Source organism: Anas platyrhynchos, chromosome 4 (assembly GCF_047663525.1).
Source record: "Anas platyrhynchos isolate ZD024472 breed Pekin duck chromosome 4, IASCAAS_PekinDuck_T2T, whole genome shotgun sequence".
Classification (NCBI taxonomy): domain Eukaryota; kingdom Metazoa; phylum Chordata; class Aves; order Anseriformes; family Anatidae; genus Anas; species Anas platyrhynchos.
In genome coordinates, this window is record NC_092590.1 from 783,962 (window position 1) to 805,495 (window position 21,534).

The 21,534-nt window shown below is 46.5% G+C and overlaps 1 protein-coding gene across 1 annotated transcript; it reads left to right on the forward strand.

Annotated features, from left to right (window-relative positions):
- Positions 1–457: 457 nt before the first annotated feature.
- On the forward strand, positions 458–14,247 carry LOC140002358 (very low-density lipoprotein receptor-like; the record flags this gene model as incomplete). The annotated part of the gene is made up of 3 exons (XM_072036780.1): positions 458–1,082; positions 4,867–4,879; positions 12,613–14,247. Coding segments are annotated over 3 exons (1,836 nt in total), but the record flags the coding sequence as incomplete, so codon positions are not given.
- Between the last annotated feature and the right edge of the window lie 7,287 nt (positions 14,248–21,534).

Below are 21,534 nucleotides of genomic sequence, written 5' to 3' on the forward strand. Positions count from 1 at the left end.
AGAGGGGCGGACATCAGGACCCTGCAGCCTGTCTGACATAACCATGGAGGCAGCGGCAGCAGCGGCTGTGCTGCTTCACTCTGGCATTCTTTTTATAAAAGGTTTATCTTGCAATGCAAAAAAAGACTATTAGTCCCCAGATCGGTGTTATAACTATTGCTAATGACGACTTAGCTCTATTGCAGGGCAGGAGTGCAGAGACGCAGATTACACTGCCAAATGACCACCGGCAGGCTCTTTCACAAACCTAAGGTTGCAGCTGGCACTGCCTGCAGCCGTATAGCAGACGTTACACTCTCTTTCCTAACTCGTAATCATGTGTCTTATCCATTTGTGGTGAATGGCCAGTGACAAAAAGAAAAGGGGGGAGACAAAGACAGAAACGGTACAAGGAGGATGCCACTGACATTAACAGCATGGGTAATAGGAGTAGTATAAGTGACACAGGTGATGGTGCAGGGCACTCTGCCTGCTGCTCGCCCTCACCTGCCTGTGCACTGCTGCCGACAGTGCTAGAGCAAAATGTGAAGACTGCTCAGACGGCAGTGATGAGAGTGCTTGTGTGAAGATGTGTGTTGAATCTGACTTTGTGTGCAACAGTGGTCAGTGTGTGCCAAACAGATGGCAGTGTGATGGGGATCCGGACTGTGAAAATGGGTCTGATGAGATTGCTGATCTGTGTTATATGAGAACATGCCAGGTAAATGAAATCAGCTGTGGTCCTCAGTCAACCCAGTGTATCCCAGTGTCCTGGAAATGTGATGGTGAAAAAGACTGTAACAGAGATCCTGATTGCAAGGATGGAAGTGATGAAATTAACTGCCCTTCTCAGACCTGCAGGCCAGACCAGTTCAGATGTGAAGATGGGAACTGTGTCCATGGGAGTAGGCAGTGCAGTGGTGTGAGAGACTGTCTGGATGGCACTGATGAAGCAAACTGTAACGATGTTATTCAGTGCTCAGGACCTGGCAAATTCAAGTGCAGAAGTGGAGAATGCATAGATATCAATAAAGTGTGTAACCAGCAGAGAGACTGCAAGGACTGGGGTGATGAGCCCCTGAAGGAATGCAACATACATGAATGTGACTGTCCAGCTGGGTTTGAGTCTGTAGACAAGAGAAACTGTGGAGATATTGATGGATGTCAAAACCCTGGTATCTGTAGTCAAATCTGTATCAACCTGAAAGGTGGCTACAAATGTGAACGTAGCTGTGGCTATCAGGTGAATCCTGCTACAGGAACCGGGAAAGGGCCATACTGGTACAAAAAAACAAATAACACCTGTGATTACAATGACGCTGCTAAGCAGGGTTTAGGGGTTTGTAGCATGGAGACAAGGGGTAACAACTACAGTGTTTGGAACAATTGTGCAGCTTTGGCCTTACCTCCTGATGTGCTTCTGATTTGTGGGGATGGGGCCTGGCAAGGTATCCCTGCAAATGCTATCAGATGTCCATGTTACTTAGATAAACTCATTGTATTTGCTCCTAGCTTGTTACAGTTGCGTGAGATCACCAGACATAAATGGGCATTGCTTGCATCGGATTGCAATGATAATGTTGAATTGTGTGGGGTTGCAGCTAGAGCGGCATTAGCAATTTCAGTGCCTGGAGTGGCATCTGCGGCCGCACGTAACAACTTAGAAAAATTGGAATACTGGGCCAAGAAGCAAGCCTATGCCATGACAGAGATACTTGAGGAGATGTTACCAGATCAAAATAGTCTGCGACATGCGCTCTTACAGGATCAAGCTGCTATTGACTTTTTGCTTTTGGCTCAAGGGCATGGGTGTGAGGGACTGTACCTTGTTTTACTGACTACTGAAACAGCTGTGAGAACCGCAGAAAGGGACCCATGCATCCAGAATAAAAGGACCAGTAACTACTGAAACTTGGAGGGTTGAGTCCACTCCTGGGAAACTGAAACTCAAGCTAAGGAAGAACTAATATTCTGGCAACGAGGCTCTGCATGAATTAAGGATGCCAAATAAAGGGGACAAGCCTAAAGGGAGGAAAGGGAGAAGGCAAGACCAGGGCAGGACCCTCCACTGCGGTGTGTATGGTCTACCGAGGGAAGCAACCCCTATGGGTATTGACTGCCGAGTGAGAGGGCCTCGACTGGACTTCTCCCACACTAAGGTCAGGTTGTCCTGAGAAAATAACATAAGACCCTTTTTTTTAACCTATATAAAATTGTGATTCGTTTTCCAGGAGCTGGATCACCCTGACAGGCCGAACGGTAACACAAGCCTGAATCGACCCTGAAGGTGTTTGCCTATTATGATCCAGCTACGTGGGCAGAAGACAGATCGTGGGACTATAGGACCCCAGTACCCCAGTATATATACTTAATAGAATAATTAGGTTATTAGCTGTAATAGAAATAGTTATAAATGATGAGAACTGCTTTGTATCAAAATTGCCTAGCTTTGGATTATTTACTAGCACAAGAAGAAGAAGTCTGTGGAAAATTTAGCTTTAGTAATTGCTGTTTAAAGATTGATAAAAAGGGTGTTTCTTCCTAGTAGCTAATAGAATGTTATGTTCTGGTTTAGGATGAGAAGAATGTTAATAATATGCTGATGTTTTAATTGTTTTTAATTGTTACAGAGCAGTGCTTACATCAAGCCAAGGACCAAGCTAAATTCAGCTTCTCACTGTCCTGCCAGCAGGCAGGCTGGGAGGAGGGCCGGACTGCTCGGGGTTAGGTTGGGCATCGGACAGCAGGTGGTGAGCAATTGCATTGTGCATCACTTGTTTCGTACACATTATTACTAGTAGTACTATTATAATCATTATTGTTATTATTATTATTGTTATTATCTTCTTGTTTTTATCTCAACTCACAGGCTTCACTTTCCCATTTCTCTCTCCCATCCAAGAGAAGGAGAGGGGGGAGGTGAGCGAGCAACACAAACCTGGAAGGATATGGAATGGGATTTATTTTCATTTATTTTCATTTATTTTTATTTTCATGGCTGCCTGGTGGACCATGGGTTAAAGAGTGTTATTTTTATTGTTATGTGGTGTAAAGATGTTATTGTCTAAACCTTGTATGATACCTTGTCTTACATTATTAATACACTGGGTGATAAATAGTACATTGGTAATAACTTCGTTAAAAAAGGAAGGGAATATGTCAATTATGATGCTTAAGAATTAGACCCTCCAAGAACAAACTGATGAAATCCAATTATTAATAACAGAAGAGACACGAATTGGGGATATTAAAAAGAAGATAAGGGATTGTGAGGAATGTTTTAACAATTCCAATTCGTGTCCATAAATTCATGTCCATAAATTTGTGTCCATAAAGAACAATTCTGTTTGAATCCTGTCTGCCTCTGGGCCCTGCACTGGCAGTTTAATTCTTGAACCACAGATGCAGTGTGTCCCAGTCTCCCCCTCATTCCAGTCAATTTATCACGTCTTCAGAAAACACTCCTTAAATTTATGAACCTGTTTGCTTTTGTTATTCCTGACTTCTAGTTCTAACAGTTACAGCCTTTTTTCCTGTCTTCTTCGAGATTAACTTAACACTGCTATAGATGTGTCTGTGAATGGCTGGGGAAGAATGTTTTAATTACTCGTGAAGCGTCAAATAAGAAAGCTGTTTGTGTTTGATGTCTGGGAGTTTCAGAACAACTGATAACAACTAGTGACTGTTATGGGATACTATGTGGATCTTTGGTATCTGGCCAGGGGGCCAAGAGATTAAGAGGAAGAGAAAAGAAGCTGAAGGACGGTTGGGAGACAAGACCTGGGAGAGTTTACAGAGAGTGTTCCATAAACTTGGAATAGTGCCAAGTAAGTGCAAAGGGTGAGAGGAAGACTACGAGCCTTCAGCATGAAAGACCCCTAGAGACCCCCAGAGGAGACTGATGCGCATGCTCCAGTAGGAGGAACCGGACTCCGGAAGCTAATTATAATAATCTACTTTTTTAGAAGTAGTAATGAATATGTATTAGTCTAGGTGCATAAAAATCAGCTGCTTGATGTAACTGGTGTGCGTCCTGGTGGAGCAGAGACTCCCGGTGCACCCAGCGCTGTTTGCTTACCTCTATTCCTTTATATTCTTTTAATAAATCCTATTTTTTTATTTAATCCTAATTTGAATCCTGAGCCATTTATAACATCAGCAATAGGACCTCAGAATTGTGATCTCAGTAATAGAACCTCACCACTGTGACCTCAGCAAGAGGACCTCAACTATAGGACCTCAGCATTGTGACCTCAGCATTGTGACCTCAGCACTAGGACCTCAGCACTGTGACCTCAGCAATAGGACCTCAGCATAGTGACCTCAGCATTGTGACCGCAACATTGTGACCTCAGCATTGTGACCTCAGCAATAGGACCTCAGCATAGTGACCTCAGCATTGTGACCGCAGCATTGTGACCTCAGCATTGTGACCTCAGCAATAGGACCTCAGCATTGTGACCTCAGCATTGTGACCTCAGCAATAGGACCTCAGCAACAGGACCTCATCAACAGGACCTCAGCAACAGGACCTCCGCATTGTGACCTCAGCAATAGGACCTCAGCAAGAGGACCTCAGCATTGTGACCTCAGGAATAGGACCTCAGTAATAGGACCTCAGTAATAGGACCTCAGCTTTGTGACCTCAGCATTGTGACCTCAGCAATAGTACCTCAGCACTAGCACCACAGAAATTTTACCTCCGAATTCTGACCTCAGCAATAGGACCTCAGCAATAAGACCTCAGCATTGGGACCTCAGCAATAGGACCTCAGCATTGTGACCTCAGCACTGTGACCTCAGCAATAGGACCTCAGCACTGTGACCTCAGCAATAGGACCTCAGCATAGTGACCTCAGCCATAGGACCTCAGCATTGTGACCTTAGCAATAGGACCTCAGTAATAGGACCTCAGCATTGTGACCTCAGCATTGTGACCTCAGCATTGTGACCTCAGCAATAGGAACTCAAAACTGTGACCTCAGCAATAGGACATCAGCAATAGGACATCAGCATTGTGACCTCAGCATTGTGACCTCAGCAACAGGACCTCCGCATAGTGACCTCAGCAGTAGGACCTCAGCAATAGGACCTCAGCACTGTGACCTCAGCAATAGGACCTCAGCAATAGGACCTCAGCAATAGGACCTCAGCAATAGGACCTCAGCAATAGGACCTCAGCATTGTGACCTCAGCAATAGGACCTCAGCAATAGGACCTCAGCATTGTGATCTCAGCAATACGACCTCAGCAATAGGACCTCAGCATTGTGACCTCAGCAATAGGACCTCAGCAATTGGACCTCAGCATTTTGACCTCAGAAATAGGACCTCAGCAATAGGACCTCAGCATTGTGATCTCAGCAATACGACCTCAGCAGTAGGACCTCAGCAATAGTACATCAGCAATAGGACCTCAGCAATTGGACCTCAGCATTGTTACCTCACAAATAGGACCTCAGAAATAGGACCTCAGCAATAGGACCTCAGCAATAGGACCTCAGCATTGTGACCTCAGCAATAGGACCTCAGCAATAGGACCTCAGCAATAGGACCTCAGCAATAGGACCTCAGCAACAGGACCTCAGCAATAGGACCTCAGCATTGTGACCTCAACATTGTGACCTCAGCAATAGGACAGAAGCAATAGGACATCAGCAATAGGACCTCAGCAATGGGACCTCAGCATTGTCACCTCAGAATTTTGACCTCAGCAATAGGACCTCAGCAATAGGACCTCAGCATTGTGACCTCAGAAATAGGAACCTCAGAAATAGGACCTCAGCAATATGACCTCAGCAAAAGGACCTCAGCAAAAGGACCTCAGCAATAGGACCTAAGCAGTAGGACCTCAGCAATAGGACCTCAGCAATAGGACCTCAGCATTGTGACCTCAGCAGTAAGACCTCAGCATTGGGACATCAGCAATAGGACCTCAGCACTGTGACCTCTGCATTGTGACCGCAACATTGTGACCTCAGCATTGTGACCTCAGCATTGTTACGGCAACATTGTGACCTCAGCATTCTGACCTCAGCACTGTGACCTCAGCATTGTGACCTATGCAACAGGACCTCAGCATTGTGACCGCAACATTTTGACCTCAGCATTGTGACCTCAGCAATAGGACCTCAGTAATAGGACCTCAGCATTGTGACCTCAGCAAGAGGACCTCAGCATTGTGACCTCATCATTGTGACCTCAGCAATAGGACCTCAGTAATAGGACCTCAGCATTGTGACCTCATCATTGTGACCTCAGCAATAGGACCTCAGCATTGAGAACTCAGCATTGTAACCTCAGCAATAGGACCTCAGCAATAGGACCTCAGCATTATGCCCTCAGCGGTAGGACCTCAGCAATAGGACCTCAGCAACAGGACCTCAGCAATAGGACTTCCGCATTGTGACCTCAGCAATAGGACCTCAGCAAGAGGACCTCAGCATTGCGAACTCAGGAATAGGACCTCAGAAATAGGACCTCAGCAATAGGACTTCAGCTTTGTGACCTCAGCATTGTGACCTCAGCAATAGGACATCAGCATTGTGACCTCAGCAATAGGACCTCAGCACAAGCACCTCAGCAATTAGACCTCCGCATTCTGACCTCAGCAATAGGACCTCAGCATTGTGACCTCAGCATTGTTACCTCAGTAGTAGGACCTCAGCAATAGGACCTCAGCAATAGGACCTCAGCATTGTGACCTCAGCAATAGGACCTCAGCATTGTGACCTCAGCATTGTGACCTCAGCAATAGGACCTCAGCAATAGGACCTCAGCAATAGGACCTCAGCATTGTGACCTCAGCAATAGGACCTCAGAAACAGGACCTCAGCATTGTGACCTCCGGAATAGGACCTCAGCAATAGGACCTCACCAATAAGACCTCAGCATTGGGACCTCAGCAACAGGACTTCAGCAATAGGACCTCAGCATTGTGACCTCAACATTGTGACCTCAGCATTTTGACCTCAGCAATTGGACCTCAGCATTGTGACCTCAGCATTGTGACCTGAACATTGTGACCTCAGCATTGTGACCTCAGCCATAGGACCTCAGCAATAGGACCTCAGCAATAGGACCTCTGCAATAGGACCTCAGTAATAGGACCTCAGCAATAGTACCTCAGCAATAGGACATCAGCATTGTGACCTCAGCAGTAGGACCTCAGCAATAGGACCTCAGCAATAGGACCTCAGCATTTTGACCTCAGTATTGTGACCTCAGCATTGTGACCTCAGCAATAGGACCTCAAAACTGTGACCTCAGCAATAGGACCTGAGCAATAGGACCTCAGCATTGTGACCTTAGCAATAGGACCTCAGCATTGTGACCTCAGCAATAGGAGCTCAGCAATAGGACGTCAACATTGTGACCTCAGCAATAGGACCTCAGCATTGTGACCTCAGCAATAGGACATCAGCAATAGGACCTCAGCATTGTGACCTCAGCATTGTGACCTCAGCAATAGGACCTTAGCAATAGGACCTCAGCAATAGGACCTGAGCTTTGTGACCTGAGCATTGTGACCTCAGCAATAGGACCTTAGCAATAGGACCTCAGCAATAGGACCTCAGCATTGTGACCTCAGCATTGTGAACTCAGCAATAGGACATCAGAAATAGGACCTAAGGATTGTGACCGCAGCATAGTGACCTCAGCATTGTGACCTGAGAAACAGGACCTCAGCAATAGGACCTCAGCCATATGACCTGAGCAATAGGACCTCAGCAAAAGGACCTCAACATTGTGACCTCAGCAATAGGACCTCAGCATTGTGACCTCAGCAATAGGACCTCAGCAATAGGACCTCAGCATTGGGACCTCAGCAATAGGACCTCAGCAGTAGGACCTCAGCAATGGGACCTCAGCATTGTGACCTCAGCATTGTGACCTCAGCAACAGGACCTCAGCATTGTGACCTCAGCATTGTGACCTCAGCATTTTGACCTCAGCAATAGGACCTCAGCATTGTGACCTCCGCATTGTGACCTCAGCAATAAGACCTCAGCAATAGGACCTCAAAACTGTGACCTCAGCAATAGGACCTCAGCACTGTGACCTCAGCAATAGGACCTCAGCATTGTGACCTCAGCAGTAGGACCTCAGCAACAGGACCTCCACATTGTGACCTCAGCAGTAGGACCTCAGCACTGTGACCTCAGCAATAGGACCTCAGCAATAGGACCTCAGCAATAGGACCTCAGCATTCTGACCTCAGCAATAGGACCTAAGCAGTAGGACTTCAGCAATAGGACCTCAGCATTGTGATCTCAGCAATAGGACCTCAGCAATAGGACCTCAGCATTGTGACCTCAGGAATAAGACCTCAGCAATAGGACCTCAGCATTGTGACCTCAGGAATAGGACCTGAGCAATAGGACCTCAGCATTGTGACCTCAGCATTGTGACGTCAGAAAAAGGACAGAAGCAATAGGACATCAGCAGTAGGACCTTAGCAATGGGACCTCAGCATCGTGACCTCAGCATTGTGACCTCAGCAACAGGACCTCAGCATTGTGACCTCAGCATTGTGACCTCAGCATTTTGACCTCAGCAATAGGACCTCTGCAATAGGACCTCAGCAATAGGTCCTCAGCAATAGGACCTCAGCATTGTGACCTCAGCAATAGGACCTCAGCATTGTTACCTCAGCATTGTGACCTCAGCATTGTGACCTCAGCAATAGGACCTCAAAACTGTGACCTCAGCAATAGGACATCAGCAATAGGACATCAGCATTGTGACCTCAGCATTGTGACCTCAGCAACAGGACCTCCGCATAGTGACCTCAGCAATAGGACCTCAGCATTTTGACCTCAGTGTGAGGAATGTTTTAACAATTCCAATTCGTGTCCATAAATTCATGTCCATAAATTTGTGTCCATAAAGAACAATTCTGTTTGAATCCTGTCTGCCTCTGGGCCCTGCACTGGCAGTTTAATTCTTGAACCACAGATGCAGTGTGTCCCAGTCTCCCCCTCATTCCAGTCAATTTATCACGTCTTCAGAAAACACTCCTTAAATTTATGAACCTGTTTGCTTTTGTTATTCCTGACTTCTAGTTCTAACAGTTACAGCCTTTTTTCCTGTCTTCTTCGAGATTAACTTAACACTGCTATAGATGTGTCTGTGAATGGCTGGGGAAGAATGTTTTAATTACTCGTGAAGCGTCAAATAAGAAAGCTGTTTGTGTTTGATGTCTGGGAGTTTCAGAACAACTGATAACAACTAGTGACTGTTATGGGATACTATGTGGATCTTTGGTATCTGGCCAGGGGGCCAAGAGATTAAGAGGAAGAGAAAAGAAGCTGAAGGACGGTTGGGAGACAAGACCTGGGAGAGTTTACAGAGAGTGTTCCATAAACTTGGAATAGTGCCAAGTAAGTGCAAAGGGTGAGAGGAAGACTACGAGCCTTCAGCATGAAAGACCCCTAGAGACCCCCAGAGGAGACTGATGCGCATGCTCCAGTAGGAGGAACCGGACTCCGGAAGCTAATTATAATAATCTACTTTTTTAGAAGTAGTAATGAATATGTATTAGTCTAGGTGCATAAAAATCAGCTGCTTGATGTAACTGGTGTGCGTCCTGGTGGAGCAGAGACTCCCGGTGCACCCAGCGCTGTTTGCTTACCTCTATTCCTTTATATTCTTTTAATAAATCCTATTTTTTTATTTAATCCTAATTTGAATCCTGAGCCATTTATAACAATTTGGGGGCTCGTCCGGGATGGCTATAGTTCCTGAATTCTGATTTAATCTAGGAGAGGCGCCCCACCATTTGGTGGCTCCTGTTTGAGTCAGATCGGGACTAATGCCATCCTGAACCTGAATAAAGGTAAGCAAAGAATTTAATTTTTTTTGAGCTCCCGTGTTGCCGGCTGTTTTTTGCCCGTAATTCTGCGCGCGAAGATCCGGACGAAGACGACAGGGTCGTTTGGATACCGTCTGGTTGGATTCCGGTGTCCGGAATCGAACCGGATGAAGACGACAGTCGTTTGGATACCGTCTGGTTCGATCCCAGACGAAGACAGCAGAGACGCTGGTGGATACCGTCCGATTGGAGTCTGGACGAAGACGACTGATTCGTAAGATACCGTCCGGTTGGGTAAGGGTACGGTTGCCAGTTTTTGTGTGTGAGAGTGTAACTGAGACTTCTAAAGTCAGCGTGGAGGTCTTTTTGTTTTCTCACTGGTTCTAATCTCCTGTCGGGGGGGCTAGACTGGTGAGAAGAGGGATACGTGGGTGGGTGATAGGTCCTAAACCCCCTGCAAGACACTCTCACCGGGCAGCCAAGGGCTGTGGGAATTGCCACTAGTAAAATTCCTGGATGGGTCAGATAAAATCGAAGACCAAGGACCAGAAAGGGAGCAAATTACCAGATATATGACCAAAAAGTCCATTATGAATAATTATTAGAAATTGGAACAATAGGGGCCCCAGAAAATTAAAGAGTAAATTAAAAATGATCCAGTATTTTATGACAGAATGACCAGAAGAACCCTTAAGACCCCATGTATTTTGATCCACAGAGGACGGGGTCTGTCAGGCTTTGAACATTAATAGTAGAATACCTGTGGATCCGGAAAAGAGCAAGCTGAAACATTGGAATTAGAAATTAGAGATCAATTGATTAAGAATGAATATGTGCTACATTTGTGCCTGTGCTGCACTTATACCACCAGATAACAGGAGCCTCTCGGGCCCCGAGAACCAGATCAAAAACAACCTCATGGTTCAGACTTTAACCAAGGGGTCTAAGATAAGGAGGAGTGTTCACAAAGGGACAGGTTATGTGTGTGTATAGGAATGTTTATGTATATGTAACTTTTTACTAAAGCAACGTTAGGCCTGCACGACTTTGGGGGGGACTACCCGCCCCGTGCCTCACGGAACTGAGTAAACATACCTACTTTACAATCCTACTGATTGTGGAGTCAGCTTTCTGTGAGTCATTTTGGTGAGCCAGGCAGGAGACACTCTGCTCGGCTGCGGGATCGGCTGCAGCGTGGACGCCCCTAGGTGCACCCTGAGCGTTTTTGCTCGGAGGGGACTCCACTCTCAGCTGCTCACCGCAGGAGCAGAGATCTCCTGAAACTGCAGACAAACGGTATGTTTTCGGCTGCTGGAGGGATACTAACTGGAGTGTTAATAATTGTATGTGTTTTATGTATGTATTTTGTGTTGAAAGTATTTGTGTAAATGTAAGGGTTTGAAACACAGTGTTACAAGTCACTTCATGAAAAACACAGTCAGAGACAATACTTGTTTGGTTGGTTATCATTCTAAATTATATTCCTGTGGTATGAATGAGATGTGCTGGAGGCCTCTGTGTGCGAGTGTGCTGTGTGAGTGAGACGCAGCGTTGCTGCAAAGCGAGTGCAGAGTTCCGATCCGTTGTTCCGTACTCTCCGCAAAGGGAGTGGGCAGAGACGAACAAAGTGCTTGACAGACTGAGAAGAAGTGCTGTTTTATCCAAGTTTTGAGTGGTGGTGCCTAATATATGGGCCCGGTGTATCTTGTGTATCTTGTGTATCCTATTTTTGCTCTTAAATGTTTTGACTGTGACAAGAAAAAGGCAGGAGCATGATATGACATGCTTCCTGCAACATATGAGGCCCGCACAGGCCGAGACCTGGACTCACTGAGACCCAGACTCGCTGAGACCTGAACAGGCCGAGACCGGAGCGGCGCCGAGAGACCGGAGCGGCGCTGAGAGACCCGAGACACTACGGAGGGGCTACCGCTGGACGGAGAGAGCCCTGAGAGATGCTGCAGAGCCACGGACGGCTCTGAGAGACACAGAATAGACCTGACAGAAGCTGCAAAACAAGGGGAAATTGAAGTAATTGCGGAACATCCGAGATCGAGTTGCTACGGGAGACCAGAGGCGTCAGTGGACACCGGTAGCTGACCCTCAGCGTGTGGCGAGTCCGCACAGAGCAGAGGGGCGGACATCAGGACCCTGCAGCCTGTCTGACATAACCATGGAGGCAGCGGCAGCAGCGGCTGTGCTGCTTCACTCTGGCATTCTTTTTATAAAAGGTTTATCTTGCAATGCAAAAAAAGACTATTAGTCCCCAGATCGGTGTTATAACTATTGCTAATGACGACTTAGCTCTATTGCAGGGCAGGAGTGCAGAGACGCAGATTACACTGCCAAATGACCACCGGCAGGCTCTTTCACAAACCTAAGGTTGCAGCTGGCACTGCCTGCAGCCGTATAGCAGACGTTACACTCTCTTTCCTAACTCGTAATCATGTGTCTTATCCATTTGTGGTGAATGGCCAGTGACAAAAAGAAAAGGGGGGAGACAAAGACAGAAACGGTACAAGGAGGATGCCACTGACATTAACAGCATGGGTAATAGGAGTAGTATAAGTGACACAGGTGATGGTGCAGGGCACTCTGCCTGCTGCTCGCCCTCACCTGCCTGTGCACTGCTGCCGACAGTGCTAGAGCAAAATGTGAAGACTGCTCAGACGGCAGTGATGAGAGTGCTTGTGTGAAGATGTGTGTTGAATCTGACTTTGTGTGCAACAGTGGTCAGTGTGTGCCAAACAGATGGCAGTGTGATGGGGATCCGGACTGTGAAAATGGGTCTGATGAGATTGCTGATCTGTGTTATATGAGAACATGCCAGGTAAATGAAATCAGCTGTGGTCCTCAGTCAACCCAGTGTATCCCAGTGTCCTGGAAATGTGATGGTGAAAAAGACTGTAACAGAGATCCTGATTGCAAGGATGGAAGTGATGAAATTAACTGCCCTTCTCAGACCTGCAGGCCAGACCAGTTCAGATGTGAAGATGGGAACTGTGTCCATGGGAGTAGGCAGTGCAGTGGTGTGAGAGACTGTCTGGATGGCACTGATGAAGCAAACTGTAACGATGTTATTCAGTGCTCAGGACCTGGCAAATTCAAGTGCAGAAGTGGAGAATGCATAGATATCAATAAAGTGTGTAACCAGCAGAGAGACTGCAAGGACTGGGGTGATGAGCCCCTGAAGGAATGCAACATACATGAATGTGACTGTCCAGCTGGGTTTGAGTCTGTAGACAAGAGAAACTGTGGAGATATTGATGGATGTCAAAACCCTGGTATCTGTAGTCAAATCTGTATCAACCTGAAAGGTGGCTACAAATGTGAACGTAGCTGTGGCTATCAGGTGAATCCTGCTACAGGAACCGGGAAAGGGCCATACTGGTACAAAAAAACAAATAACACCTGTGATTACAATGACGCTGCTAAGCAGGGTTTAGGGGTTTGTAGCATGGAGACAAGGGGTAACAACTACAGTGTTTGGAACAATTGTGCAGCTTTGGCCTTACCTCCTGATGTGCTTCTGATTTGTGGGGATGGGGCCTGGCAAGGTATCCCTGCAAATGCTATCAGATGTCCATGTTACTTAGATAAACTCATTGTATTTGCTCCTAGCTTGTTACAGTTGCGTGAGATCACCAGACATAAATGGGCATTGCTTGCATCGGATTGCAATGATAATGTTGAATTGTGTGGGGTTGCAGCTAGAGCGGCATTAGCAATTTCAGTGCCTGGAGTGGCATCTGCGGCCGCACGTAACAACTTAGAAAAATTGGAATACTGGGCCAAGAAGCAAGCCTATGCCATGACAGAGATACTTGAGGAGATGTTACCAGATCAAAATAGTCTGCGACATGCGCTCTTACAGGATCAAGCTGCTATTGACTTTTTGCTTTTGGCTCAAGGGCATGGGTGTGAGGGACTGTACCTTGTTTTACTGACTACTGAAACAGCTGTGAGAACCGCAGAAAGGGACCCATGCATCCAGAATAAAAGGACCAGTAACTACTGAAACTTGGAGGGTTGAGTCCACTCCTGGGAAACTGAAACTCAAGCTAAGGAAGAACTAATATTCTGGCAACGAGGCTCTGCATGAATTAAGGATGCCAAATAAAGGGGACAAGCCTAAAGGGAGGAAAGGGAGAAGGCAAGACCAGGGCAGGACCCTCCACTGCGGTGTGTATGGTCTACCGAGGGAAGCAACCCCTATGGGTATTGACTGCCGAGTGAGAGGGCCTCGACTGGACTTCTCCCACACTAAGGTCAGGTTGTCCTGAGAAAATAACATAAGACCCTTTTTTTTAACCTATATAAAATTGTGATTCGTTTTCCAGGAGCTGGATCACCCTGACAGGCCGAACGGTAACACAAGCCTGAATCGACCCTGAAGGTGTTTGCCTATTATGATCCAGCTACGTGGGCAGAAGACAGATCGTGGGACTATAGGACCCCAGTACCCCAGTATATATACTTAATAGAATAATTAGGTTATTAGCTGTAATAGAAATAGTTATAAATGATGAGAACTGCTTTGTATCAAAATTGCCTAGCTTTGGATTATTTACTAGCACAAGAAGAAGAAGTCTGTGGAAAATTTAGCTTTAGTAATTGCTGTTTAAAGATTGATAAAAAGGGTGTTTCTTCCTAGTAGCTAATAGAATGTTATGTTCTGGTTTAGGATGAGAAGAATGTTAATAATATGCTGATGTTTTAATTGTTTTTAATTGTTACAGAGCAGTGCTTACATCAAGCCAAGGACCAAGCTAAATTCAGCTTCTCACTGTCCTGCCAGCAGGCAGGCTGGGAGGAGGGCCGGACTGCTCGGGGTTAGGTTGGGCATCGGACAGCAGGTGGTGAGCAATTGCATTGTGCATCACTTGTTTCGTACACATTATTACTAGTAGTACTATTATAATCATTATTGTTATTATTATTATTGTTATTATCTTCTTGTTTTTATCTCAACTCACAGGCTTCACTTTCCCATTTCTCTCTCCCATCCAAGAGAAGGAGAGGGGGGAGGTGAGCGAGCAACACAAACCTGGAAGGATATGGAATGGGATTTATTTTCATTTATTTTCATTTATTTTTATTTTCATGGCTGCCTGGTGGACCATGGGTTAAAGAGTGTTATTTTTATTGTTATGTGGTGTAAAGATGTTATTGTCTAAACCTTGTATGATACCTTGTCTTACATTATTAATACACTGGGTGATAAATAGTACATTGGTAATAACTTCGTTAAAAAAGGAAGGGAATATGTCAATTATGATGCTTAAGAATTAGACCCTCCAAGAACAAACTGATGAAATCCAATTATTAATAACAGAAGAGACACGAATTGGGGATATTAAAAAGAAGATAAGGGATTGTGAGGAATGTTTTAACAATTCCAATTCGTGTCCATAAATTCATGTCCATAAATTTGTGTCCATAAAGAACAATTCTGTTTGAATCCTGTCTGCCTCTGGGCCCTGCACTGGCAGTTTAATTCTTGAACCACAGATGCAGTGTGTCCCAGTCTCCCCCTCATTCCAGTCAATTTATCACGTCTTCAGAAAACACTCCTTAAATTTATGAACCTGTTTGCTTTTGTTATTCCTGACTTCTAGTTCTAACAGTTACAGCCTTTTTTCCTGTCTTCTTCGAGATTAACTTAACACTGCTATAGATGTGTCTGTGAATGGCTGGGGAAGAATGTTTTAATTACTCGTGAAGCGTCAAATAAGAAAGCTGTTTGTGTTTGATGTCTGGGAGTTTCAGAACAACTGATAACAACTAGTGACTGTTATGGGATACTATGTGGATCTTTGGTATCTGGCCAGGGGGCCAAGAGATTAAGAGGAAGAGAAAAGAAGCTGAAGGACGGTTGGGAGACAAGACCTGGGAGAGTTTACAGAGAGTGTTCCATAAACTTGGAATAGTGCCAAGTAAGTGCAAAGGGTGAGAGGAAGACTACGAGCCTTCAGCATGAAAGACCCCTAGAGACCCCCAGAGGAGACTGATGCGCATGCTCCAGTAGGAGGAACCGGACTCCGGAAGCTAATTATAATAATCTACTTTTTTAGAAGTAGTAATGAATATGTATTAGTCTAGGTGCATAAAAATCAGCTGCTTGATGTAACTGGTGTGCGTCCTGGTGGAGCAGAGACTCCCGGTGCACCCAGCGCTGTTTGCTTACCTCTATTCCTTTATATTCTTTTAATAAATCCTATTTTTTTATTTAATCCTAATTTGAATCCTGAGCCATTTATAACATCAGCAATAGGACCTCAGAATTGTGATCTCAGTAATAGAACCTCACCACTGTGACCTCAGCAAGAGGACCTCAACTATAGGACCTCAGCATTGTGACCTCAGCATTGTGACCTCAGCACTAGGACCTCAGCACTGTGACCTCAGCAATAGGACCTCAGCATAGTGACCTCAGCATTGTGACCGCAACATTGTGACCTCAGCATTGTGACCTCAGCAATAGGACCTCAGCATAGTGACCTCAGCATTGTGACCGCAGCATTGTGACCTCAGCATTGTGACCTCAGCAATAGGACCTCAGCATTGTGACCTCAGCATTGTGACCTCAGCAATAGGACCTCAGCAACAGGACCTCATCAACAGGACCTCAGCAACAGGACCTCCGCATTGTGACCTCAGCAATAGGACCTCAGCAAGAGGACCTCAGCATTGTGACCTCAGGAATAGGACCTCAGTAATAGGACCTCAGTAATAGGACCTCAGCTTTGTGACCTCAGCATTGTGACCTCAGCAATAGTACCTCAGCACTAGCACCACAGAAATTTTACCTCCGAATTCTGACCTCAGCAATAGGACCTCAGCAATAAGACCTCAGCATTGGGACCTCAGCAATAGGACCTCAGCATTGTGACCTCAGCACTGTGACCTCAGCAATAGGACCTCAGCACTGTGACCTCAGCAATAGGACCTCAGCATAGTGACCTCAGCCATAGGACCTCAGCATTGTGACCTTAGCAATAGGACCTCAGTAATAGGACCTCAGCATTGTGACCTCAGCATTGTGACCTCAGCATTGTGACCTCAGCAATAGGAACTCAAAACTGTGACCTCAGCAATAGGACATCAGCAATAGGACATCAGCATTGTGACCTCAGCATTGTGACCTCAGCAACAGGACCTCCGCATAGTGACCTCAGCAGTAGGACCTCAGCAATAGGACCTCAGCACTGTGACCTCAGCAATAGGACCTCAGCAATAGGACCTCAGCAATAGGACCTCAGCAATAGGACCTCAGCAATAGGACCTCAGCATTGTGACCTCAGCAATAGGACCTCAGCAATTGGACCTCAGCAATAGGACCTCAGCAATAGGACCTCAGCATTGTGATCTCAGCAATACGACCTCAGCAATAGGACCTCAGCATTGTGACCTCAGCAATAGGACCTCAGCAATTGGACCTCAGCATTTTGACCTCAGAAATAGGACCTCAGCAATAGGACCTCAGCATTGTGATCTCAGCAATACGACCTCAGCAGTAGGACCTCAGCAATAGTACATCAGCAATAGGACCTCAGCAATTGGACCTCAGCATTGTTACCTCACAAATAGGACCTCAGAAATAGGACCTCAGCAATAGGACCTCAGCAATAGGACCTCAGCATTGTGACCTCAGCAATAGGACCTCAGCAATAGGACCTCAGCAATAGGACCTCAGCAATAGGACCTCAGCAACAGGACCTCAGCAATAGGACCTCAGCATTGTGACCTCAACATTGTGACCTCAGCAATAGGACAGAAGCAATAGGACATCAGCAATAGGACCTCAGCAATGGGACCTCAGCATTGTCACCTCAGAATTTTGACCTCAGCAATAGGACCTCAGCAATAGGACCTCAGCATTGTGACCTCAGAAATAGGAACCTCAGAAATAGGACCTCAGCAATATGACCTCAGCAAAAGGACCTCAGCAAAAGGACCTCAGCAATAGGACCTAAGCAGTAGGACCTCAGCAATAGGACCTCAGCAATAGGACCTCAGCATTGTGACCTCAGCAGTAAGACCTCAGCATTGGGACATCAGCAATAGGACCTCAGCACTGTGACCTCTGCATTGTGACCGCAACATTGTGACCTCAGCATTGTGACCTCAGCATTGTTACGGCAACATTGTGACCTCAGCATTCTGACCTCAGCACTGTGACCTCAGCATTGTGACCTATGCAACAGGACCTCAGCATTGTGACCGCAACATTTTGACCTCAGCATTGTGACCTCAGCAATAGGACCTCAGTAATAGGACCTCAGCATTGTGACCTCAGCAAGAGGACCTCAGCATTGTGACCTCATCATTGTGACCTCAGCAATAGGACCTCAGCAATAGGACCTCAGCATTGTGACCTCATCATTGTGACCTCAGCAATAGGACCTCAGCATTGAGAACTCAGCATTGTAACCTCAGCAATAGGACCTCAGCAATAGGACCTCAGCAATATGCCCTCAGCGGTAGGACCTCAGCAATAGGACCTCAGCAACAGGACCTCAGCAATAGGACTTCCGCATTGTGACCTCAGCAATAGGACCTCAGCAAGAGGACCTCAGCATTGCGAACTCAGGAATAGGACCTCAGAAATAGGACCTCAGCAATAGGACTTCAGCTTTGTGACCTCAGCATTGTGACCTCAGCAATAGGACATCAGCATTGTGACCTCAGCAATAGGACCTCAGCACAAGCACCTCAGCAATTAGACCTCCGCATTCTGACCTCAGCAATAGGACCTCAGCATTGTGACCTCAGCATTGTTACCTCAGTAGTAGGACCTCAGCAATAGGACCTCAGCAATAGGACCTCAGCATTGTGACCTCAGCAATAGGACCTCAGCATTGTGACCTCAGCATTGTGACCTCAGCAATAGGACCTCAGCAATAGGACCTCAGCAATAGGACCTCAGCATTGTGACCTCAGCAATAGGACCTCAGAAACAGGACCTCAGCATTGTGACCTCCGGAATAGGACCTCAGCAATAGGACCTCACCAATAAGACCTCAGCATTGGGACCTCAGCAACAGGACTTCAGCAATAGGACCTCAGCATTGTGACCTCAACATTGTGACCTCAGCATTTTGACCTCAGCAATTGGACCTCAGCATTGTGACCTCAGCATTGTGACCTGAACATTGTGACCTCAGCATTGTGACCTCAGCCATAGGACCTCAGCAATAGGACCTCAGCAATAGGACCTCTGCAATAGGACCTCAGTAATAGGACCTCAGCAATAGTACCTCAGCAATAGGACATCAGCATTGTGACCTCAGCAGTAGGACCTCAGCAATAGGACCTCAGCAATAGGACCTCCGCAATAGGACCTCAGCAATAGGACCTCAGCATTGTGACCTCAGCATTGTGACCTCAGCATTGTGACCTCAGCAATAGGACCTCAGTAATAGGACCTCAGCATTGTGACATCAGCATTGTGACCTCAGCAATAGGACCTCAGCAATAGGACCTCAGCATTGTGACCTGTCAGCAAAAGGACCTCAGCATTAGGACCTCAGCATTGTGACCTCAGGAATAGGACCTCAGCAATAGGACCTCAGCAATAGGACACCAGCAATAGGACCTCAGCAATAGGACCTCAGCATTGTGACCTCAGCATTGTGACCTCAGTAATAGGACCTCAGCATTGTGACCTCAGCAATAGGACCTCAGCAATAGGACCTCAGCAAGAGGGCCTCAGCATTGTGAACTCAGCATTGTGACCTCAGCATTGTGACCTCAGCATTGTGACCTCAGCAATAGGACCTCAGTATTGTGACCTCAGCATTGTGACCTCAGCAATAGGACCTCAGTATTGTTACCTCAGCATTGTAACCTATGCAATAGGACCTCAGTATTGTGACCTCAGCATTGTGACCTCAGCAATAGGACCTCAGCATTGTGACCTATGCAATAGGACCTCAGTATTGTGACCTCAGCATTGTGACCTCAGCAATAGGACCTCAGTATTGTGACCTCAGCATTGTGACCGCAGCAATAGGACCTCAGCATTGTTACCTCAGCATTGTGACCTCAGCATTGTGACCTCAGCAATAGGACCTCAGTATTGTGACCTCAGCATTGTGACCTATGCAATAGGACCTCAGCATTGTGACCTCAGCAATAGGACCTCAGCAACAGGACCTCAGCATTGTGACCTCAGCATTGTGACCTCAGCAATAGGACCTCAGTATTGTGACCTCAGCATTGTGACCTATGCAATAGGACCTCAGCATTGTGACCTCAGCACTGTGACCTCAGCAATAGGACCTCAGCAACAGGACCTCACCATTGTGACCTCAGCAATAGGACCTCAGCAATAGGACCTCAGCATTGTTACCTCAGCATTGTGACCTCAGCATTGTGACCTCAGCGTTAGGACCTCAGCATTGTGACCTCAGCAATAGGAACTCAGCAATAGGACCTCAGCAATAGGACTTCAGCAATAGGACATCAGCAACAGGACCTCAGCAATGGGACCTCAGCATTGTGACCTGTCAGCAATAGGACCTCAGCAATAGGACCTCAGCAATAGGACCTCAGCATTGTGACCTGTCAGCAATACGACCTCAGCAATAGGACCTCAGCATTGTTACCTCAGCAATAGGACCTCAGCAATAGGACCTCAGCAATAGGACCTCAGCATTTTGACCTCAGCAATAGGACCTCAGCAAGAGGACATCAGCAATAGTACCTCGGCAATAGGACCTCGGCAATAGGACCTAAGCATTTTGACCTTAACATTTTGACCTCAGCAATAGGACCTCAGCAATAGTACCTCAGCAGTAGGACCTCAGCAATAGGACCTCATCAATAGGACCTCAGCATTGTGACCTCAGTAATAGGACCTCAGCAATAGGACCTCAGCAATAGGACCTAAGCATTGTGACCTCAGCAATAGGACCTCAGCATTGTGACATCAGCATGGTGACCTCAGCAATAGTACCTCAGCAATAGGACCTCAGCATTGTGACCTCAGCCATAGGACCTCAGCAATAGGACCTCAGCAATAGGACACCAGCAATAGGACCTCAGCATTGTGACCTCAGTAATAGGACCTCAGCATTGTGACCTCAGCAATACGACCTCATCAATAGGACCTCAGCAATAGGACCTCAGCATTGTGAACTCAGCAATAGGACCTCAGCAATCGGCCCTCAGCAATAGGACCTCAGCATTGTGACCTCAGAAATAGGACCTCAGCAATAGGACCTCAGCATTGTGACCTCAGCAATAGGACCTCAGCAAGAGGACCTCAGCATTGTGACCTCAGCAATAGGACTTCAGCAATAGGACCTCAGCATTGTGACCTCAGCAATAGGACATCAGCAATAGGTCCTCAGCATTGTGACCTCAGCAATAGGACATCATCAATAGCACCTCGGCAATAGGACATCAGCAATAGCACCTCGGCAATAGGACCTCGGCAATAGGACCTAAGCATTTTGACCTCAGCATTGTGACCTCAGCATTGTGACCTCAGCAATAGGACCTCAGCAATCGGACCCCAGCAATAGGACCTAAGCATTGTGACCTCAGCAATAGGACCTCAGCATTGTGACCTCAGGAATAGGACCTCAGCAATAAGACCTCAGTAATAGGACCTCAGCATTGTGACCTCAGCATTGTGACCTCAGCATTTTGACCTCAGCAATAGGACTTCAGCATTGTGACCTCAGCAATAGGACCTCAGCAATAGGACCTCAGCATTGTGACCTCAGTAATAGG